Below are 24700 nucleotides of genomic sequence, written 5' to 3' on the forward strand. Positions count from 1 at the left end.
TACATGTGCGGAAACTGCGCTTGTATTACTTTTCTAACGTGGCAAACAGTGGGAGGAGCTGAGGCTAGCCAGGTGGACAAGGCCCAGTGAGAAAGACCATGCTGCCACTCTGAGGAGCTTATGCCTCCTCTCCTAGGATAGGGAACCACTCGAGGAAGTCAGCCAGGAGGGATGCCCTGAGATCTATACTTTTGTCTATCCCTCTTCCATACATACAGCTCATACATGTGCATGTAAATTCATACAGCTGTGTGAAGGGTGATTTTTTTTAAATGAGTTATTTATTTGAAAGGCAGAGTTATAGAGAGGCAGAGAGAGAGAGATCAAAATCTTCTTTCCGTTGGTTCACTCCCCAAACGGCTGCAATGGCCAGAGCTGCGCCAATCCAAAGCCAGGAGCCAGGAGCTTCTTCCGGGTCTCCCACGTGGGTGCAGGGGCCCAAGGACTTGGGCCACCTTCCACTGCTTTCCAAGGCCATAGCAGAGAGCTGGATCGGAAGTGGAGCAGCCAGGACTAGAACTGGCGCCCATATGGGATGCCACTGCTTCAGGTGGCAGCTTTATCAGCTACACCACAGCACCAGCCCTTGGAGGGTGATTTTGAAAGGAACAAAACTGCAAGAAAAGGAAGTTCACTTGGGAGTTGCATAGGAGTCGAGGAGAGATGATTTGGGCCTTAAGTGAGGTGGTAGAAGTGAGGAGGACAGGCTAGATTTGAATCAATTTCAGAGGAGGCGCAGAGCTGTTTGATTTGGTGGTTCAAAGGCTCTGGAGAGGGAAGCACTGATTCCCAGGTCTGGTGGGTGCTCTGTGAGATGACTGTTGTCTGCAGCGATTCAGGAAGACTAGCAGCAAGCCCCCTTTAATTCAGCAGTATTGCTGGGGCTCCTTTCTCAAGGGCTATGTAAATGGCTGACAATCTGCGAGAAACAGAACTTGGAAGCTGGCAGGAGAGGAGTGGGCCAGAGATACGATGTCTGGGAGTCACCGGCGCCTAGGAGGGCACTGGAACTGAAGGGATGAGTTTATCTACTCAGGGAACACGGCGAAGAAGAATGCTGTGTTTGATGGGACTCTGGGAAACATGAACATTAAAATGTTCATTTAATTGCTTCTAAACAGAATAACAGGAATGCTATCCAAAATCCCAAGGGTTCAAAAAGGCATATAGAGAAAAATGAGTTTGTCTCCAACCTTGGCCTTTGGCTATGGTGTTTCCAGGTCTGGAAGCTACCACCTGTATTGGTTTCTTGTGTATCCTTCTAAAGATACTCTCTCTGTATGTACGTATTTGCAAGTATATCTGTGGTTGTTGAAATTATATCATACAATATTGTTAAGTGTTCACTCTTTTTTAAAAAGATTTATTTATTTGAAAGAGAGACAGAGGCGGAGACAGAACAGAGAGAGATCATCCATCCACTGGTTTATTCCCCTAATGCCTGCAATGGCTGGGTGGGCCCAGGCCGAAGCCAGGAACCTGGAACTGTCTGGGTCTCCCACATGGGTACCAGAGGCCCAAATACTTGGGCTGTTTATTGCTGCTTTCCCAGGCACATTAGCAGGGAGCTGGATTGGAAGCAGGACAGCCAGGACTAGAACCAGCACTTGAATATGGCATGCTGGTATCGCAGGTGATGGCTTAACCCTCTGCCGTAACTCAGCCCCATGTGCAGTGTTTATTCTTATCTTCTCTTTTCACTTAAAAATCCAAAATTACTGTCCACAAGCTAGAAGAATGTGCTGGAAGTAGAAGGGAAGAAGAATTTGGGAATGCCGGGTGTATTTTCTCATAGGAGGCTGGAGGGATGGACGTTAATGGTACAGGAGGAGGCATGGCCTGGAATAGAAGCTCTGAAGACAAGCGTGGTAGGTGAGGAATCTAGGATAAGGAAGGAGAGAGAGGGGAAGCTAATGTCATGAACGTTCAGATGTGCAATTGACATCATTGAACATTAATAGAAACTGATTCCGCAGCTGTTGCACTTTTTTTTTTTTTTAACTTGGAATGGAGGATAAGAGTGGTATGAGAATTTTAATGAAACTAGACATTTTTTTCACTTGGCAACATGGGCCTCAAAAGGAAGGGCTTCTGAAATCTTTAATTTTTAATTTTTAGAAAATTATTTGAGAGGCAGAACAGCAGAAAAGACAGAGACCTACCATCTGAGGATTCACTCCCCAACTGCCCACAACAACCAGGGCTGGACCAGGCCAAGGTTGGGAACCAGGAACTCCATCCAGGTCTCCCACATGGTTAGTGGGTACCCAACTGTTTGATCCATCACTGCTATCGCCCAGGATCCGCCTTGGCAGATCTGTTTTTAGAAAAAGGAAGCTAATTTGACCACATAAATCAGACGGCTGAGGTCTTTTGTGGCAAGGATACGGAAGAGCTAAAGGGCACACGCACTATGTTGGAAAAGCGGTTTACGAATTGGGTCAGCCATCTCAGCCCTACTCGGGCAGGAAGGATAGGTACCTGTGGTTGGAGTGAGGTCATGATTCGGAGGCTCAGTTTCTAAATAGCAGTCCCATATAACCAAATTCCCTTCAGTCCGGAATTGAATGAACTCTGGGAAGACTCATTCATGGTGTCTAATTCTTGGAAGTCAGAGGTTAATGCAGAGTGACAGTTTATTTCTCCATTTTTCCTCTCTCTCTCTCTCTCTCTCTCTCCCCCCCCCTCTCTTATACTGCCTCATTGTACTATAGCATTACAGGTTTTTAAAGGAACAATATGGGGTTTAAGTACAAGCAGTAGATCTAATAAGATTGGAATATATGTGTTTCAGAGACTGGAATTGTCACTTTACTCCAGGGTTTTGTGTAGTAGCATCCAATATTTTAGAAATCAGAATAAAGCTGAACTGTTCTCTGGTGAGTTTAGACTTTTGGTGTAGGAAACTAGATGGCCACGAGAACTGCTTCCTACAACAGACCCTCTGCTGATCAGCGTATTCACATCCTACAGGTACAGCTGCCATCTCCCTGGGACAGGCTGGCTAGGGGCTGACTTTCTTAGAATCCGATTTTCCATGAAGGCCGTCATCCCCCTTTTGGCCTTTATTACCACCACCACCACCACCCCACTACAATAGAAATGATGATGGCCATCACTTTCTTCCATTATTTCCCATGCCTAAGGATGTACTTTTGTTCTTTTCCAGACAGTTGTTAAATGTTGACTGTTTTTTTTTTTTTTAAAAAATGGAGACTACAAAGATGAATAAGCCTTAGTTCTTACCCTCATGGAGCTTAAAATTCAATAACCAGCCTGAAAATAGAATCCACTAATGACAGCTCAGTGTTACAAGTGCTCTATGAGCGCAGAGATGAATGGAGTGTGGAGACCTTCTCAAAGGGAGGCTAAGGTTGAAGACTGAAAGGTGTTCCAGGCCTGAGGAATACTGTCTAGCATAGACCCAAGGGAATAAGAGGGCAGTGGAATGGCAGGTGGAGACTACTGGTTAAAGGACTTTGTGTATCCTACTAAGAAGTTTGCATTTTATCGGATCAGCAGATAAATGGGAAGGTTTTTGTTTCTGTTTGGTTTTTTGAGAAGATAGAGAAAAATAATTGTAGGCAAGGAGCTAAAGGCATGCACATTTGTAGAAATACAATGGCACAATGTCTTGAAAGCTGGCAGGGGGTGATCTAAGGACTTTTAGGCAAGTGAAGAAGGGATGGAGAAATTGGAAGGTACTGGATGAATAGGCCAGAGAAGGAGGGAAAGGGAAGAATTGAGACCTAAAGGAATTTTTAAATTTAAAAACTGGGAAATAGTCATTTAAAAACAAAGAACATCATAGTGCACACATGAAAATCTACTGACTTGTAAAAGGTCAGTAACTAGAGTTACACATCAAGCATAGGGATTCCTATTTGCCAAAGCACATTCAAATGGAAATTTCCTATACTGATTTTTTGTTTACAAAAAGAATATTTAAAAAAAAAGCCACAGCAGTAAGATTCCTGCGGTATAAATAGATCAGTGAACAGAGTAAGGATTAGCATGCTTGAGCTTCCCTGTAGCTAGGGAGATGGGAGGCACATCAAGATTTGTCTGTCTCTTAATGTCGGATCAGAGAAGTATGCAACTTCCTAAGGAAACACCATCATTTTCCTGGCCCTGTATAACAACAACAGAAGCAAATCGGTATCATTTGAGTGCTTGCCATGGACAGGAACCGAATAGTGGTACAAATCCTATTGAATCCTTACAACAACGCTGAATGAGAGGCCCTGTCTTCCAGACTCATGGGCACAGAATATGAAAGATAGTCCATAAAGCTTGCAAGGAATGGAGTTGGAGTCATACTCAGGCCATCCTAAACACTGAACCAGTGTTACACTTGACATATTGCCAAGTGTCCTTATCAACATTTTTGTAACAAAAACCAAGGGAAATGTTACATGGCTGCCTCTGGTGGCCTTTGATCCTTGTGGAAAGCCTAACATTAGAGACCAAGGAAATGATGACAGTTCTTCAAGGATAAAAGTGACTGTTGCCCAATGTGTGTTCTGTAGAATGCCTCTGTGATAATCTAAGAAAAATGGAAAGCTATAATTACATTAGCATTTGCACTGAGACGTTTACAAGTAAAGAAACTTGCTTAGCTTCATTTAATCCAGTGTTGCTTACACTTGACCTCAAGCCCAGTCATGATATTACATAGAGCACATGTTGGTCAAGAAATCCGAGTCTGTACTAAAATTTGAGCATCAGTCAAAAAGACAGCATCGTTAGCTTTCTACTGTAGCCACTGAAAAGCCTAGCCATTGTCTTTCTGGGGACATTATGGGTAACAGGTGCCTGCAGTTGAAGCCTGACTTTTTTTGCCATGGTCTAGTAGTGAAACAATAGCTCTATTGATCTGGAGGCCAGAATGACTTAGTCTGGAAAATCCAAAGTTGGAGTATTAAATCGTCTCCCATGTCTGTAGAAAATTCTGTGTACCCTTTTTTTGTTGTTGTTGTGGAATATCCCACAGAATACTCTGGCTTTTCAGTCAAACCACCAGCAAAAATTCCTCCCAGTGACATGGCACAGTGCACTTGCTGTATGGAGTTCTTACTAACTGGCTAACGTGGAAGGGCGTTTGCTCGAGTCAGCAACTTTTGCTTCTATCACAGTTACTGTGAAATCTTTTTAAGTACTTAGCTGCAAAGGCCAGTTGTTGAGGGCTCTCCTCGATTGTGATTTAAAAGTACAATCAACAAATTTCCCCTTTCATCCTAAAATGGAGGTGCAGGTATGGCTTTCATTTCAAAGTTTAAGGTATAAATTTAAAGGGTATGTGTAGCTAGTTAATGGTCCTGTGTAATGCTACTTGAGGAAGCTGATTCCTTTTCTGGCACTGACATTTAGAAGATGTGTGATCACTGTATCAACCTTGTGTGGTTTGCTGCATAGCATGTTCAAATTCATAGAGCCCCTAGCTAATGGAGATTTCTAGAAGAATATTGGAAAGACAGGTGTGGAGTTTTAATAATTTTTAAATATTTATTTGAAAGAGAGAGAGAGCTTCCGTCTGCTGATTCACTTCCTAAATGGCCATATGGCTGAGGCTGGGCCAGGCTGAAGCCAGGAGCTCAGAATTCCATCCAGGTCTCCCATATGGGTAGCAGGGGCCCAAACACTTGAGCCATCTTCTGCTGCTTTTCCAGGCCCTTAGCAGGGAGCTGAATCAGAAGTCGAGCAGCCAGGACACGAACCGTCGCCCATATGGGATACTGGCATTGTAGGCAGTGGCTTTACTCGCTATGCCACAATGCTGACCCCAGGTGTAGAGTTTTATAAGTCTGGATTGAGAGGAATGAGTTGAGGGGTAGGAATCTTGGTCCTAGAGGCCTGGAGAGAAGGTAAGATCTTCCTTGGAAGAAAGTTTTATTAGAAGTAGACCAAGAACTTCCTGCAGTATTTGATTTTAGTTGGGTATGCCCAATTCCCCAGTAGTAGCCTCCTTAGAAATGGTTTCCTAGTGTGTGTCACTTATTTAAACGGATGGCTTCTGCAGATGGCTAAACTCATCTTTTTTTTTTCTAACTGTCTTAGTAACTAAAAGATGACCTTTTCTTGTGTCTCCAGATTTTGAGCTATTTTATGATACCACTCTGCTGTAACTACAGATCATAAGTAAATGCATACACTCCCTTTCCTATAATTTCCTAGTAAATCCAGGTGATCATTTCAAAGCTAAAAATAACCTCTATTTTTAGTTTTAGCAGTGAGCACGATTCCCAATTGTTCTGCATTCATCTACGTTTTCTTTCCATGGTGGGATTAAACAATAGGCCACACACTAGAGCAGGCATGGGGCACATCCGGCCTGCAGAATCATTTGATCTGGCCCTGCCAAGGCAGCCGCAGGTAGGACTCCAAATTCAATAAAGCTATAGCTATAGCAGGCGAATTTTTAAGTTGAGAATTTTGTGTGGCCCATGAATGATGTTAGAAATAGCCAAGTAGCCTTGTGGCAGAAAAAAAGGCTCCCCACCCCTGCCCTAGACTCTGAGATCTTTAGGGGTAAGGCAGAGGGCCTTATCTGTCTTTATCTCCACAGTGCTGAGTGCATAAGTACATTACACAAATAAATGGATGAATTCCCTTTGATGGGTTTGCAGCTGCCCTTTTTCTCATTTCTGATATTTGGGGCCTTCCCCCAGTTCCTTTAATATACTTGTTCAGATTATAGTGTCATTTTTTTCCATTATACGGAAACCATCTAAGTAGTTGAGGTGAACCCGGACTTGAGCATTTTCTGGGCTCATTTTGGGGCTCTGAATGCCCATCATGTGAAAATATGAGTCGTAAGTATTTGCACAGATAATTCTGCAGGCATGTGCATTCCATTGCTGTTTCATGTTCATGAGCCAAAGCTTGATTCTTACATAGTCAGAAATACCTTCGTGCCATGAGAAATAAGATTTTGAATCTAAAACTTAGTTGTTTATAAGAGCTTTATTGAGCTAATTCACAAGTTGTTAGTATGTTCACAGTTGTGCAACTATCATCGTACAATTTGCGGATAGTTTCAGTCATTCCTCTTTTTTTTAAAGATTTTATTTATTTGAAAGAGTTACAGAGAAGCAGAGGCAGAGAGAGTTCTTCTATCCAATGGTTCACTCTGCAAATGGCCAGAGCTGTGCTGATCTGAAGCCAGGAGATTCCTCCGGGTCTCCCACATGGGTGCAGGGGCCCAAGGACTTGGGCCATCTTCTATTGCTTTGCCAGGCCATCAGCAGAGAGCTTAAAGTGGAGCAGCTGGGACTCGAACTGGCGCCCCTATGGAATGCCAGCAATGCAGATGGCAGCTTTTCCTGCTACACCCCAGTGCCGGCGCCCTCATTTTTTTCTGTAACCACTCTCCACTCCCAACCACATTCTCCCTTTAGTCCCTATGAATTTGCTTATTTTGGACCATTCATAAAAATGGAATATTGCAACATAGGGTCTTCTGTGACTAGCTTCTTTGGATTTGAAAGGGACATGTATGTAGTAGCATGTATTAGTACTTCATTTTTTTCCTCATGCTAAATATTATGCTATTCATCAGTTGATGGGCATTTGGGTTGTTTCCGCTTGTTGGCTATTATTGGAAAAGCTGCTGTGAGCATTCAAGTGCAAGTCCTGGCTGTGCTTCTGTTGTTGTAATAGAGGAGCCCATAGGATCAGCTATGGTAAGAGTGTGCCACAGTGCATGCCAGGAAGTGAAAAATAGGCCATCAAGTTGAATTTATTGGGAGAACTTAAGGCCGCGTCTAACTACACATGAGAGACTCAAATCTGGACACATGAAATTTACAATTATGATTCACCTGGAGATGCTTAGGCCTTTTTGCTGACTACAGACAATGAAAGTTTGACATTCTGCTATATTTGTCTGAAAACTGAACATACTTTTCCCTCCGGTGCTATTCCTGGGGACTACACTTTCTACCTCTAAAGCCTCTCCAATCCTACTTTGCCTTTTGAATGAAGACCAGCCACTACTATTTTTGTCTTGGGTTTTGTTTGTCGGCTTTATGTCCTGATGCGAATTCTTCTGTTCTTGCATTGGCCTTTTGATTAATACATTTATTTAGAGACAATAGTTGCTGATCAGGAGTTTGTGAATAGCAGTTCAGTCACTAAAGCTAATTAATACTGTCAGGTTCTGTCTCTTGGGATTTGAGCAGGATATTGATCTCTGTATCAAGGGCATATCCAGAAAAGAGAGCACAGCGAGATACAGTAACCCTGTAGACTTGGTCCAATCCACGGCACTGATTGCATTTTATCCAGGTGCTGAGCTGTAACAAACTTTGCTAAAGCACAGGTCTTGGAAGATACATGATTGTCCTAAAGTTTGGGGGTAGCAACAGTATGGCCAAGGGCTAGAATTTAAATATGTGTAGGGCAAACTCCAAGCACTATTTATGTACACTGTCTGCCAAGCATAGTAAGTCTTAGTAGATGGCTTTCATTTCAGATAATTGAACTGCTTTGGTTTAATTGCGAGTTTTCAGCACACCTGAGGTTCCAACTCTAAACAATACAGACTATAAGGAGAATGAAGTAACAAGTACAATAGCAATAGTAAGCGATAGAACCATGTCCAGCCCGTACTAAATAACTAAGAAAGTTTTACATACAGAATCTGGACTGTACGGGCAGTAATCCTCAGAAGCAGCAGCGTGCCGAGGTTAGTTGCCTAACCTCAGCACGGAGCCGAGACAAGTCGTAAATCAAGCTCTCTCTGACTCCAAGACCATTTCTTAATCCCTGTTCTAATTCCCTCCTCGGCCGTGGGTGATAAAAGTACCAGAAAGGTGGTGTATCAAAAAAATTACATTTTTCAACCTTTTTTTCCTTTACTTGCTTCAACATCTCTTCTAAAATGCAAATATCACTGGAAGAAATGGCACATTATTATAGCATCTCAGTGAGTTTTAAATGTCTTACATAAAACTTTACACTGAGCAAATTTCAATAGGAAAGAGGGTAGAATTGAGAGTTCTGAATGTTTGAGCGGGGGGGGGGGGGATCCTGCCATTTTTGTGGTTTTGTTTAAGGCAGACCTAAGATGTGCACGCTGACTTGCACTCTGAGCTTCCCCTTAATTAACAGAGGTAATACCAAGGTTCAGTAGTGTCTTGTTCTGACTAGTTTAGGAGTATGTTTGTTACAATTTTACAGTATAGTTTTAAATATTTTCATTGTGATCGAAAAGGCTGTGTGCAATTACCAGTCTTGAATTTCTTTTTTTTTGTAAATTTACGACCTTGGCCAGAACATAGACTGGAAGATAGGATATAATGCCCTATGAAAGTTTCAGATACAGGCCTTTGTAGTTGTTCCATTTCATGACCGGGACCCTGTGTGCACTTATGCTTCAGTGTATAGACGACGACATTGATCACTGGAAAGTAGCCTTTCTTATTGTAATATCATGATACAACTATTTGATTTCACATAGTAGGGAAGTTCTATTTAAATAATAGCTGACCTACATTGAAATCCCTTGACTTCTGTAAGTTATTACAAATTACACAAAGATCCTTGTAGTGTTCTTCATCGTACATGCTAGTTATGATTGCTAGAAGGGCACTCATAAATCATCATAGCTAAAGAGGCCAGGTGCTTTAATGTTCTCAGCAGGTAGAGGTAAGGCAACAAGCTTTGTCCATTTCATTCATCTCCTACGCCCATTACTTGGGTAGGAAATTTTTCTGGATGTAAATTTGTATCTGGCCAACCACATTTATATACTTTATGACATAAAATTAATCAGATACATCTGCATAGTTGTAGAATGAGGGGATTTTTTTTCCACTCTATGGAGAAGAAGAAATTAATAATGCATGGGAGACTTTTTTAGGATGACTGGCTACAGGAAGAAATTGTAGTGACAGAAGCCGTGTGTGGTGAATCTGAATTAGTGTTCTTCAGGGAGCAACCAGAGAAATATAATTTACAAGATAATCAAGAACGTAAATAGATTCTCTGTGGAGTCCTCTGGTTGCTGACATACACTCATCTATATTGAAATGACTACATTCTAACAATTAGAGCACCAATGGGGGGAAATGGATTGCTGTCAATATTTATTTGGTTTTCTTAAAGCTAACTGCTAAAATGAGTAAACCGTGTACCTGTGGTTAAACTCGAATATGGTTCCCTTATGAGAATGATCTCCCACATGTGCCTTATAAATATTGTGTCAAAAAATTGAGCATCATAATGCACTTTAAAAGGTATTGCTATAGACTTCTGAACATAAGGAAACGACTTAATTTATAAGCCTTAAAAAGCACAGCTTTGTGACCATGACTGCATTTACTAGAAAATATTTAGTCAAAGTCATTGCTTTTTGATAATCCTTGTAAACATTTAAAACTTTGTGCAGGGGTCTTCAAAAAGTTCATGGACTAAGCATGGAGTTCAGAATTTTTTGGACCAAAATAGTCCATGCTCCACAAACTCTTTTGAGGTACCCTTCTATTGTACTTTGAGACATTTTGGCACAACTTACCGTGCTTCAGGAAGGCCAAGTTTGTTATTGAGCTTACTAGGAGCGCTTACATATTCTCTGTGTTTGTTTAGGGAAAAGGAAAGGCTCTTTTTTGATTCATTTACTATGGCTTAGTGAGTTCAGATTGGAATTAATATGAAGGGAACCTTTGACTACACATCTACAAGGTCAGTGTGTTCCGGTAGTGTCTGATTAAGTGACTATTAGCTCTTTAAGACCTCTTCCTCTGCTCCTCCCATTTATCAGTAGTAGATAGTACATGGAAGGACAAATGAAGAAGACATAGCTGGGCTTTACAACAAGATGAGTATCACTGTGGACTGGAAATAACAAAGATTTTTAAAAGCAGGACATGGTGACCAGTAAGTAGGCTGTGGCTTCAGCTGTAGCAGAATTACTGTTTGAAATCAGGGTCCCAGAGGAAAGTACCACCCATAGAAACTTAAACCTGAACATGATGAAAAATGGCTTTGACTGCTACGGGGAACTATAGCTTCCATGGACCCCACGTGTGGATTTTGGAGAAGAGTGCAGTCTTGAAGGAAATAATCCCAGACTGGAAACCAGCACCTGGCCCAATCTGCCTACTGCCTGGTGATGACATTAGTGATATCTCCATTATCACTCACGGTAGCAGGTGCCAACCACCAATACAAGATCTAGGGGTGGATGGGAGCAGACACAAAACACTTGACAGAGATCAGTGTAGAAGAGGAGGAAAAATATGAAGGCACACACAGAGAGAATGCAAAAGACATAAAGTAGCATCCCCCACGTAATCACCAACAGATTATGTCTAAATCAAAGTAAAATTATGTACATTTAGGATGCTCAAAATCGGAATACTAGTCACTAAAATGAGAAAGTAAAAAACAAGAAATAGATGAAGAGCTGGTATATGTGTAAGACATCTTTGCTGATGAAAGCATACTAAATAGATGGGATAAACTCTAATCCGGACCCAGTCAAAAAACGCAATGTCATTAGAAGATGGTGCTGAGAATTTTAGTGTCATGTGTAGTGAGAGGAAAAAGATAAAGATAAACAAGCATTTAAGAGAGAGAGAAAGCTGACCACAAGGTTAAGGTATATTTTAGAGTTTATTTGAGGGGTGTCAGAAAAGTAGCAGAGAAGGACTATTGGAAGCCATGTACTAGCTGGAAGTCTTGTAGAATTGAAGAAAGATGTGCATCTGTAAGGAAATGGCGCTTCAAGAGAAAATGTAAAAATCTGGGAAGGAAAGAAAGGGCTACATGGAGCAATTGGTATTCGTGACAGCTCAGCCCTGCCTGATTAAAACAAGCCTTTTCTGGTTTTCACTGGAAAGCACACACACAGACATGTAAAGTGTTCTATATCCTAAACCATGTTTCCTGCACAAAGACTCTTATAAAAGGAGAGCCTTGTGGAGGACCAGGCCCACAGGTTCAAGATACCTAGGAAGAACTCTCTAGAAAACATAGTCTTCTGTCAGTGCCTTTGTGAAAAGTAGATGGGCAAGAATCACTCGTACTAGCCCGAAGTCCCTGTCTGAAAACAGTGTTTTCAAAAGGAACATCCTGGATGGCCCAATCTGGTAGAAGAAGAAACTTGAATAGGATTCTGCATAAAAGAAGTGTTGTCAGCTGGAACATTTCAATGAAGGTAGGGGTTTTTTTAGTGAATAACTACAGGCAGGGGACAAAAAAAAAAAAAAAAAAAGCCCAGAAAGTAATTCCTATAGAATGAGACCTTGTGAACGTTGGATGCTGCTTCAAGTTTGCACAAATATTTAGCTGAATGCCAGTTAGTCAGAAATTAATTATTGTGAACAGTCACATATGTTGGTTCACACCCAGAGGACCAGTGTGCAGAATCTGGCTACAGGTAAACTTAACTTTGATAAATCACTTCTTACCACTGCTTTGTCAATGTAGATTGCTATGAAACAAACGGCACAAATGACTACCCTTAAAGATTGATGGCAATAGGATTTCAATCAGTACTGATAGGAGAGTCTATTCCTGGGGATGAAAAAGATTATACATTTATTTCCTGTATGAACTTAAGTCAACTCGTAGAGCGCGTGTAACATGGTGCCGTAACAGCAGCAACAAAATAAGCGTAGAAGGGATTTGATTTCGGCTGCAATGTGGACATCCAGCATTGTGAAGCCGAGGATTTTGACACGCCCTCCCCTGTGGAATGTCGGGTATGGAACAGTAAACAAGTATTTTCTTAACAGGAAACCCAGTCCTGAGACATTACTTTCTCAAGACTGGATCTGCTCACCACTCAATGTCTTCTCACAGATTGCGATCTCCCATATTCCTCTGCGGATAGGAATTTCTCTCACCTGTGTGCAAAAGAAATCTGTCATCTTATTTAGGTATTTATCACCACTGGAAGAAAGATGTCAAGAGTTCTAATCGTCCCTGGGTATCAAATGGCAGAGGTGTCCTCAATTGGCATTGTATTCTCTGCAAATCCTAAAGCATTTGGGACCTTAACACATGCTACTACTGTTTGTATTTCTTTGGACATCGATAAAATATAACCAAAATAAAGCAGAATCACTATAGAAATAAAATGCACAGCAAAAACATCATTAGGAACTAGAAAGGTATACTACATAAGGCCAACAATGTGTAAAGTGAATTAAAAGGAGAAATGAACAAACCCATAATTGCATTTCTGTAAACTAACAAAAAACTAGAGCTACAAAGGAATTAAAAAATTAATATAGATAACTTGGAGAGTCCACCTTTCAAATGGGGAAATTCACGTTTTCTAGGACTTAATGAACGCTTTTGTGAACTATGAACTAGTCACAAAAAGATGGATTGCTAACTTTTAAAGGATCAGATATTCACCAGTTAAAATGCAGTTAAATTATAAAGTTAAGTGACTATCTGTTGAATTAAAATACACACATAGCATTATAAAGTCTAAGGAACTGAACTAAATCAGATGATACAGAGAAAAACTTTGGTTATGCAATTCAAGTGTTAACAAGAAGGACATGTATTTCCTTTTCAACCTGAAAAGAGGAAAATACACAATACAAAACATTATTTTAAATTCATCTATTTATTTGAGAGGTAGAGAGATCTCCCATCCCTGGTTCACTCCCCAAATACCCACAATGGCCGAGACTGGCCCAGGGCTGGAACATCCATGCCGCCCATCTGAGTGGCAGTGGCAGGAACCCAAATGTTTGAGCCATCACCGATGTCTCCTGGTGTCTGAAAATCAGAGTCAAGAGCCAAGAATAAAAACCAGGAATTCCAGTGGGGGATACAGGTGTTTCAATTGGCATATGAACCACTGGGCTAAATGCTTGCTTATAGAAAACATTATTCGTGGACATAAAACGACACCAGAGGGTCAGTGCTGAGGCAAAGCGGGTTAAAGCCCTGGCCTTAGCGCCAGCATCCCATGCTTCCCATCCAGCTCTCTGCTGATGGCCCGGGAAAGAAACAGAAGGTGGCCTCAGTGCTTGGGCTGCAGTATCCACGTGGGAGACCTGGAAGAAGCTCCAGGCTTCAGATGAGCACAGCTCCGGCCATTGTGGCCATCTGGGGAGTGAACCAGTGCATAGAAGACCTTTCTCTCCTTCTCTGCCTTTCAAATAAATAAAATAAATCTCTTAAAAAAAACAAAAAACTGGTCCCAGAATAAGAGAGGAACTTCACATTCCTGGATGTGAAGACTCAATAATAGAACTCACTGCTTTCCAGTGTAATCTACAAATGTGTTTAATTTAAATGGAACATCAACAATTTTCATTTAATATGAGGATTTCATACTAAAATCACCAAGAGGATCAAAGGGGGTCGGAAGAGCCAGTGGGGCTAGGGGGCCCACTAGATACCAATGGATTTAGAGCTGTAGTACACAACCTAATCTGCACAGGGCTATCCAGGCAGATCAGCAGAACAGATTTAGAGAACGCAGAGGCACACCTATGTATTTGTGGATGCTTGGCATAGTACAGAGAAAGGATGAACTACGCTGTGAATGGACTGGGCTCGACAGATTATGTATGGTGGGGCAAGGGAAGTAAAATTAGATCATGTGCACACCAAGCACAAAAGTAGATCCTGAGTAATGCCCTAACTGCGAAAAGCAAAGTTTTAAACTTTAAGATGCAGGTATAAAGAAGGATTTTCTTGGAGAAGGGTGTTGCAATGTGAATCTTGTGTACTGTAGGATGCCATGAACCAAGAACAGAGATAAGGTGCATTGAGACAAAGACAAGAGAGAGTGTTTGCCAAGCCCGTAAGTCACAAAAGATAATCATGTAGACTGTATCCAACACTAATCATTGGATGTGTTAAGAATAATTTTATATATATATATTTACATTAAATATATTTAATAAGGAAACAACCCAGAAGGGAAATGCATAAAGAGAACATGAAAACATCACCAGTAATGAGAGACGTGCAAATTAAAGTCCACAACATCAGACTGGCCAAAAATGAAACGTCTGATAACACCAAGTATTTAATGAAGGTGTCGCCAAATGGAAAACCTCACCCACTACTAGTGAGAGTCTAACTTTATCAAAACCACTTAGAGCAATTTGGTGACATGAAGGAATGTCGAGGATGCTTCTAGGATTCAACAAGACCACATTGAGACAGATGAGACCTCTGTTAAGGATCTTTTAAACAGGTAACCCAGGAGACAGGTCTAAGGAAGTTCATTGTATCACTACTATTTGTAATAGTGAAATGTTGGAAACAACCTAAATGTCCACGGACAGGAGAATGTCATTGGCATAATGAAGCAACAGAGTAATGCTTGACAGCAGTTGAAATAGCAAACTATTAATGTATCAACACGGACACATCTCCAAACAGTGTGGAAGGGCAACTCTTAGAACGGTATGTACATGCTTAAACGTAACGTTCTTAAATGTGAAATTTAAGAACGTGCCAAATCATGCTGTTAGGTTGCATTAGATAAAATGGCCATTTTTGTAGGAGGGCAAAACAGCTAAATATCAGCATCTGTTTTTAAGTTCAACCTACTATTTGTGGACACATTCGTGGTACTGATGGACATGGAATTCAGTGTGGCTTGATCTCCTTGGGAGCAAGGGTGAGGAGGGAATGGTACGGTATTGAAGAGGGTCTATGGGGAACTTCAGCTTTAGCTATCACATGTGAATTCTTCAAAAAAGTTTTAAGAAAATAAGACAAATGATAACTTTGGTAAAGTGGGGGTCCATGTGTATATTCCTAGTTTATTATGCATGTCTGTTGAAAATATGATAATTTTTAAGCAAAGTGCCGATAGAAGTATACAACTTTTAGCCTCATGCTATTGTAAAGAAATATTTACAAAATGATTAAATCGTTTGCTGCTTACTTTTCTGAAACATAGCACTCATCAGGCTTTTAGCGTAAGATGAGAAACTGAAAAGCATCTCTCTTCACACACCAGAGCTTCAAGTTTTATTTTGCTCTTTTAGCATTGGTAAGATTGTCATCATAAAACCCATCTATTAGTGCTTCTCTTTGGCTCGCTATTGTTTGGTGGTGGTCAGATGCACCTGTCTGCCTGTTATATGAAACGCAGTGATGATAGTCACATTTCTTTCTTTTTTTCCCTTTTTTTTTTTACCCTCTTAATGCCAACAGGAATCTGCAAGCAGAGTATGATCGTCTGAAGCAGCAGCATGAACATAAAGGCCTGTCCCCACTGCCGTCCCCTCCTGAAATGATGCCCACCTCTCCCCAGAGTCCCCGGGATGCTGAGCTCATTGCTGAGGCCAAACTACTGCGTCAACACAAAGGCCGCCTGGAAGCCAGGATGCAAATCCTGGAAGATCACAATAAACAGCTGGAGTCACAGTTACATAGGCTAAGGCAGCTGCTGGAGCAAGTGAGGCCCACATCTCTAATATGGGGTGTATACGAATATTTGTTTTTCCCTCTGAACTAGGACAAAAACTGAATCCTCTGTTTAAGTGCAACAAGCATTGATTCCTAAGTGTTTGCTGTGTGTCTCTACTGGTCCCAGGTATCGAGGGATACACGATGAAGAGGGAAGCTAGAGCATCCTTTTGTGGGTATTCAAGATTATCCCCTACCACAGTGTCTGTTCATTTGATCACTGTGGAATGCATTTAGAAAAAAATGCATCAAGATTTCCACTAGTTGTCTATAAATGAACATTTCATTGTTTAAAATAGAGCTGTTTTCTTTGTAATTAGTATATATTTGTTTCTTTTTTCCCCTAACGCGTCATTTTTTGAGCCTCCATTGAAAAACCCAGCAAGATTCTGCATTGTAACAGGCCCTACTTAGACATGCCCTTACCTGTATGGGAATTTTTAATCTTGAGAATTTTTTTTCTATCTTGTTACTTTAGCACTTCACAAAAATAGGAAGTCTCCATTACATTTCTGAGATGTCGTGTCTCACCATTCTCACATCACCTTCTGAACCTTTCCATTTTTCACCCTAATGACTTATAATATGAGGGCACTTCAAAAAGCTCATGGAAAAAAATAAAAGACAAACTTATTTTGGTACAAAATTTGAAATCTGTGCTTAGGTTTTTCATGAACTTTTTGAAGACCCTTATATGCTTAGATCTCAAAAAATTTTTTGTCCCGAAAGAAACTTCACTTTTAACCTCATTTTCCATGAATTCTTTGAAGCACCCTCATATATTTCATTCCACTGTAGCTCTGATGTTTTTTCCTCACATTTATAAGGGGGCACAAGGCAGACACACAGATAAGTGGAACACACGCACAGTGAGACATCCGAGATTCCACAATTGTCATGCAGTTTCTAAGAAGGAAGGGCCAGAGTACCTATAATAGTTTTATTTTTATATACCTGAATGTTTACTATGAGACATGACTCTTTTCTTCTTGGATGCCGTAGCCCCAGGCAGAGGCCAAGGTCAATGGCACAACAGTGTCCTCTCCTTCCACCTCTCTTCAGAGGTCAGACAGCAGCCAGCCTATGCTGCTCCGAGTGGTTGGCAGTCAAACTTCAGAATCCATGGGTAAGTGTTTTCTACTACTCGGATTCTCTTCCCTCCCAAGTTCTGGCAATGGTGAAATGTGTGCTCAGGGATTCCAGTCATCAGCTAAATTCCCTAATACCAGGTCTGGTTGAGACACTGTTGTGCGTGCTTCAATAATGAGTAACATAGTCCTAGCCTTTTAGATATTCACAAGATGGCAAGAGTGGTTATAAACGTTCCAGTCAATTGGGAGACCAGGGATGGCTTCACAGCCAGCTGATGTTTGAGGAGGGAATAACGTAAATGAAGTGCAGAGGTGAAGATGAGGGTGGAAAATAGCTAGTGTAATCCAGGTTAGTAGAAACACAGGGCCCAAGCAGGAAGCAGAGGGAAGCATGGCTGCAGGGAACCCGTGTTAGGCTCAGTTTTCTATCAGCAAATGAGACCAGATGAGAAATATCTAAAAGGAAATTTCTAAAAAGAGGTATTCTCGCAGGTTTATCTGATCCCAAGTAGAATTTTTACAGGTGGAAAGGGGAGGGAGGAGGCAATTGTAAAACCCAAGATCATTGAGTTCTGAGGACCAGTGCTTGAGAGACTTTGGAGGAGAGGACTGTGAGGCTAACTCATGCAGATGGAGCTCTGGCCGGGCCTGGACACTGACTGCAAAGTGTTGAGGCAGTCAAATGGGGGGGAGACACTCTGGTTGGAAGGATATAGTGAAACGTTTGATTGTGAACATAACGTGCTTGAGGAACTGGAAAGTGCTCTGAGTGATGTCCAGAAAAAAAAGTGAACATATAGATCTATGCCTGGTACATGAAGGCAGCCTGGGGAGATTGGAGAGTGAGCTCCATAGAATTGATTTTTGAAGCATATGAGATGATAAATAAATATCAAGGGTGCTTAAATACAGTGTCTTGGGGAAGACCTCCCTGTGAGTGATGATGGGCTAGTGGAACACTGGGGAATAGGAACAGGATCAAGGGAGATACGATCAAAAGGTCCAAAGTTAAAGAGAACTCAATGGAAATGAATATGCATGTCAGCCCATCGGCCCGCTGTAAATGAGTAGGCATTTTCATCCTAGACAAGGGGAGTTACAGAACCTCTGTCTTTTCAATGAAATTAAAAACCAGAGACTCTTGAAAATGCGTGAAGGTTAAGGATAGTGCAGACATTTTGGAAACATTACCAAGCACAAATGCGGCTCAAAGTTAGATCAGTTTGTTGGACAAATGGTCAATGTGGTCGGCTGTCATTCTTCAGCAATGTTCTCTGCCTAGGACTGGATTATAAGAAAGCTGCAATTGATGAGGCATATGATGAAAGGTCAAAATGGGTAAAGCATTTTGAATTGGTAATGAATGTGATGGCTTACTAGCCAGCTGTTCATTGGTTTTTCCTGCTGCGCTAAGCTATCTAGTAGAGTGTTTTTTATGAAAGCCACAAATACTTGGCCCACCCCTCATTTCTCCTTGTCTTAAACTCAGTGAGTCAGCCCCATGTTCTGTCAGTCTTACCACCCAGAAAAGACACCTATGACTCCTTGGTTCCTCACACTTGAAGCTGTATAGCCTGGAGTGATAAGTGTGTTCCGGAATTCATTTCATACTTGAGTTCTTCCATGAGAATAGAGTCAGATTGGTAACACAGAAAGGAAAGGTCCGAGGTGTAAGTATTATGCGGGCAGATCAGCAAACTTTGAGAGTTGGACATAGTGAAGGTAATTAGTCTGTCTAAGATGTCGCTTCCCAGTGAGGAGCTGAAAACTGGACAGAGAGGTGATGCCCTCACAGCGATCAGGACTGTAGATGGACACGCGGTTGAGGAAGCTGGATGAGGGTTTTGAGCATTTGTGAGGCCAGAGAGGGAGAGAAGACGGTTGCAGTCAGTCTGATGAAGTTCAGCAACCTGGAAGAGGGAACAGAGGCCCAGCCTCCTGGAAGGAAGTCAGAGCTTGTAGGCAAGCTAGCTTTCGGTTCTTCTGAGAAGAAAAAAGAAATGCTGGAGGTTGTTTTCCTGACTTGATTGCACCTCAGTGACTTAGGGCAATCGATGTGTCAGCTTCTCTCCTCCCACGTGAGATCTGAATATGGCTCGTGCACTACTGGGACCGTAAGTGATAGTGCAGCACATGACAAAATATCGGCTGCCTTTGAAAAGCCTATAAATTTCCAAAACAACTAGGTTTTAGTACCTCTGTTGTCATTTCCTACTGCAGGATCTCGCCTTTTTCTAAGTAAAGCCTGTGAAGCTAAGTTGCATATTTTAGCAGGGAGACTCAGAGCCCTGGGTGCTCAGGCACATTAATAATTTAGGCTGTCAACTCTGGGGAAGAGGCGGCATGCCCTTTAAAGCACCCAAATTAAAGTACACATCAGCCTATGGTCCTGCTGATTTGTGGAACCAAGAAAATGGTGGCCGGGCTGAATGCAAGGGTAGGAGTGCTGTGTTCTGGGGGGCCGAGTTAAGCTCAAGGATCACTTGCCAATATAAAATGGCTAGACTGTTGTTAAGTTTGTTCTCTCAAAGACAGGATTCCATTCCAAGGTGCCTTTGTCCCTTTTGAACTGCATACACCAGCTTCATTCAAGACGGAAGAAACAGCTATTTTCTTAAAGGATGCACACAAAGTGTTTAAAGCAATGCTCTGTGTGTCTCTGTGCTTTGAGATTTGAATTATTTTCTGGAAAGAGAGCTGCATTTTTTAAAAATACATAAACCCCAGTGATTTTCTTTTAAGTGAATTATTGGAGCAATCATACCAGGGGATCTGTCTATAAAGAGTCGAGGTGCAGTCGGCTCTGCATTTGCAGGTCCTGTGTCTGCTGGTGTTATTTGTTCAGTACAGGCACAATTTCTTTTCAGATTGCTTTTGGTCATTATTCCCTGAATAGCACAGTATAACAACTATTCACATTGTGTTGTAAGTAATCTAGAGATGATTTAAGGTAGACAGGAGGTTGTACGTAGGTTATATGCAAATATAATGCCACTTGGTATAAGGGCCTGGGAATCCCAAGATTTTGGTAGGTCCCGGAAGCAAATCCCCTAGGGTACTGAGGGACACCTGTACTTTTAGTTCTCTGCGTGCCCTATGTGTTCTATACACATGGTGTTGGGACAGTGTGCTTTACTTTCTATTTATTTGTCTCTTCCAATAGAATGTAGCATTTGTCTTCCTGAGCCCTACACACAAGCCTTGAGTGCCTAACCACTCATGTCTAATGGCTCCTGCTCTTCCACCAGATTACTTGTTGAGAATTTTATTTTTCTTTACTTAAATATATTACATTTATATTGAACGCATTCATATCAACACCAATGTATACCAATGTTAATGTATTTACACATTTGTATATTACATGTGTGCTTATGTTTGTGTATAGTTTATTTTGCTATCCCATGACACTTCACACCTAAAACACTTTGAAGATGAAAGATGCTCTCAGCAGTTTCCTTTAACATAGAATACTTCCCTGACACTGACATTTTAGAAGGGGTTAGGACGGATGCCTTGGAGAATGTTTCTCAATTTGGATTTGCATTCCATATTTTACACAGGATCACCACAGAGGTGACATGCTAGTTTTCTCACTGTATCATACCCAGGCTTTCCTCACAATTCTCTCTTCCTGGGCACTCCTTCCATTCCATTTCCATACCACAGAGATACAAGGAATCGTTAGGAACTATTAAAACAGCTATATGTCCATAAATTGGAAAACCTAGAAGAAATGGATTGATTTCTGGAAACATGTATCTCTCCAAACTTGAATCATGAAGACATAGAAAGCCTGAATAGACTAGTAACCATGGATGGTATTGAATCAGTTGAGTATCCCAACAAAGACATGCCCATGGCTTAAAATTCTACAAGACTTTTAAGAAAGAACTAACAGTAACTCTTCTCAAACTATTCTAAACAATTGAAAGGGTGAAAACCCTTCTAGATTCCTACTATGAAGCATTACCTGAATTCCAAAACCAGATAGGGATACAACAAAAAAAGAAAACTATAGACCAACGTCCCTGATGAACATACGTGCTAAGATCTTCCGCCCTGACCAGGTGTAATTTATTCCAAGAATGCAGGATGTCTCTGTCACCACATAATCAAGGATAAAAATCCTAAGATTATCTCAGTTGATGCAGAGAAAGCATTTGATAAAATACAAAATCATTTTATTATGAAAAACCTTAGGCAAATTAGAGGTAAAGCAAATTAGGGGTAAAAGGAACATACCTCAACACAATATACTATATATGACAAGGCCACAGCCAGCATCATATTGAATGAGGAGAGACTGGAGGCATGTCCACCAAGAAGGTTCTACCCAGACAAGGATGTCCACCCTTGCCGCTCTTATTCAATATAGTTACGGAAGTTTTAACCACTCATTAGACAAGAGAAAGGAATAAAGGGTATACAAATTGGAAAGGATCAAATCAAATCATCTCTGTTTGCAGATGATGTGATTCTAAATATAAGGACCCAAAAGACCCCATTCAGAAACAATTAGAGAATTCAGCAAAATTGTATGATAGAAAACAAGCTTAACATTTTAACACATCAATAATTGTCTTGCTGAGAAAGAATGTATAAGAACGGTCTTGTTCACAATAGCTTTTTAAAAGTTAAATACTTTGGGATATATATGACCAAGGATGTGACATCATGTAATCATGATGATTACAAAACACTAACCCAAGAAAAGGGCGGAAAAAAAAATGTAAAAATCCCCCATTTTCATGAATTGGAAGAGTATTCTCAAAATGTTCATGCTTTTGAAAGCAATTTACAAAGTCAACACAGTCCCCATCAAAATACCAATGACAGTCTTCACAGAGCTTAGAAATAGCGAAAGCAATCTTGAACAATACAAACAAAGTCAGAAGGGCCGGCACTGTGGCAAAGTGGGTAAAATTCCTGGCTGCTCCACTTCTGATCTGGCTCTTTGCTATGGCCTGAGAAAGCAGAAGATGGTCCAAGTCCCTGGGCCCCTGCACCTGCATGGGAGACCAGGAAGAAGCTCCTGGCTTTGGATCAGCACAGCTCCGGCCATTGCAGCCATTTGGGGCATGAACCAATGGGCAGAAGACCTTTCTCTCTGTCTCTCCCTCTCATAAATAAAATCTTTAAAAATTTTTTTAAAATAATAATAATGATAAAAACCAAGTTAGAGGGGCTGATACTGTGGCGCAGGTTAAGGCACCGTCGGTACTGCCAGCATCCCATATGGGCGCCGGTTTGATTCCCAGCTGCTCTACTTTCGATCCAGCTCCCTGATAACATGCCTGGGAAGGCAGTGGAGGATGACCCAAATGCTTGGGCCCCTGCTACCCAAGTGAGAGATCTGCATGATGCGCCTGGCCCAGCGCTAGCCATTGTGGCCATTTGGGGAGTGACCCTATGGATGGAAGATACTCTTCTCATTCTCATTCTCTTCCCCTCCCCGCCCCCATAGTCTTTCAATTAAACAAATAAATATTTTAAAAAGTCAGAGGCATCACAATATCAGATAATTTCAAGACATATTACAGGGGCCAGCATTGTGACACAGCAGGTTGAGCTGCTGCTTGCAACACCATCCCTGTTAGAGTGCTAGTCCAAGTCCCAGCTACGCTGCTTCTGATCCAGCTTTCTGCTAACTGTGCCCGTCAAGGCACATGCACTTGGGCCCATCACACCCATGTTGGAGACCAGGATGAAGTTAGTGGCTCCCGCTTTTAAAAAGACAGATTACAGAGCTATTACAACCAAAACAGCATAGCGCTGGCATGCAAATAGACATGTGGACCCATAGAACAGATAGAAACCCCATCAAGAAATCCATGCATGTACAATCTATTTATCTTTGACAACTGTGCTAGAAACACTCCCTGTACAAACAGCAGTCTTTTCAATAAATGGTGCTGGGAAAATTGGATTTCTACATACAGAAGTTTGAAACAAGACCCCCATCTTACATCCTATACAATGAATCAACTCAAAATGGACCAAGGATCTAAATGTAAGATCTGAAAATACCACACTACTAAAGGAAAAACAGAAGAAACACAACAAGATAGAGGCTTTAAACCATAACTCGATGGACAAGACCCCAAAAGCACAGACAGTAGAAGCAAAAGTAGACAGATGGGATCATGTTAACCTAAGAAGCTTCTGTACAGCAAAGGAAACAATTAACAGAGACAACTGACAGAATGGGAAAAATATTTGCTAACTATGCGTCTGTAATGGTCTAATACCAAAACTATATCAGGAGTTCAAGCAATTCAACAACAAAACAATCTGGTTATTCATAGCCTTTGTCCATTTCTTAAACATTTTTCAAAATCAGAAATATGGATGGCTAGTAGATACATGAAAAAATGCTCAGGATCACTAGCCATCAGGGAAGTGCAAATAAAACCTGCAGTGAGTTATCATTTCACCCATTAGAATGGTTACCATCCAAAAATTGAAAAGTAACAAATTCTGGTGAGGATGTAGAGAAAAGGTAACCCTGATACACGGCTGATGGGAAGTTAAGTTGGTACAACCATTATAAAAGACAGTATGAAGATTCCTCAGCAGTCTAAGAATAGACCTACCATATGACCCCCCAGCTCCCATCTTTTTAATTTCATTCTCTCAATTCCAGTACAGCAGTGCAATCTGACCAGTCACTTGCATCTGTTACTGCTAAAGGCAGTATTTTTTCAGACTAAAATGAACTTTATCACATTCTCACAACACTGCACTGGCTCCTAAAAGCCTTTTGGACAGAATCCAAATTCCACTGTTTTCCATGGGAACCTATTCAGATTCTGTGCATGATCTGCTTTCAGATCCTCTCTCAGCAATTTCCCTGTAGTCTTTCCACAGTGTCATTTCTACCACTTCCTCCACTGCTTAGATTCACTCTTAAATACATCACTCTGAATACACCAGTCGCAGCTTCTCAGCCCCTTTACTCACCGTTTTTCCCCCTTCAGCTCCTACTATTTCTAGCTATAAATGTCCTTTTTGATTCCCAAATTCTGGATTTAAAAAATAGTTCTTGAATTTTAATATGCTTTCAAGGGTAGACATTTGACATAGCAGTTAAGATACCTTGGGATTCCTGAATCCTCCAAAGGAGTGCTGAGTTTGGGTCCTGGCTCTGCTCCCCATTCAAGCTTCTCTAATGTGCACCCTGCAACATCATGGTGATGGCTCAAGTA

General features: G+C 41.3%; 1 protein-coding gene across 13 annotated transcripts in view; it reads left to right on the plus strand.

The window, feature by feature from the left end:
* DMD (dystrophin) overlaps positions 1 to 24700 on the plus strand; it is a 2142101-nt gene that overhangs the window by 2096254 nt on the left and 21147 nt on the right. For all 13 annotated transcript variants that reach the window (XM_062183372.1, XM_062183374.1, XM_062183379.1 and 10 more), the window contains 2 exons: positions 16147 to 16390; positions 17404 to 17527. In XM_062183372.1, coding sequence (XP_062039356.1) covers positions 16147 to 16390; positions 17404 to 17527 — 368 coding nt within the window. The remainder of the gene's footprint in view (positions 1 to 16146; positions 16391 to 17403; positions 17528 to 24700) is intronic.

The sequence above is a fragment of the Lepus europaeus genome, chromosome X (genome assembly GCF_033115175.1).
Source record: "Lepus europaeus isolate LE1 chromosome X, mLepTim1.pri, whole genome shotgun sequence".
In the NCBI taxonomy this organism is placed as follows: Eukaryota; Metazoa; Chordata; class Mammalia; order Lagomorpha; family Leporidae; genus Lepus; species Lepus europaeus.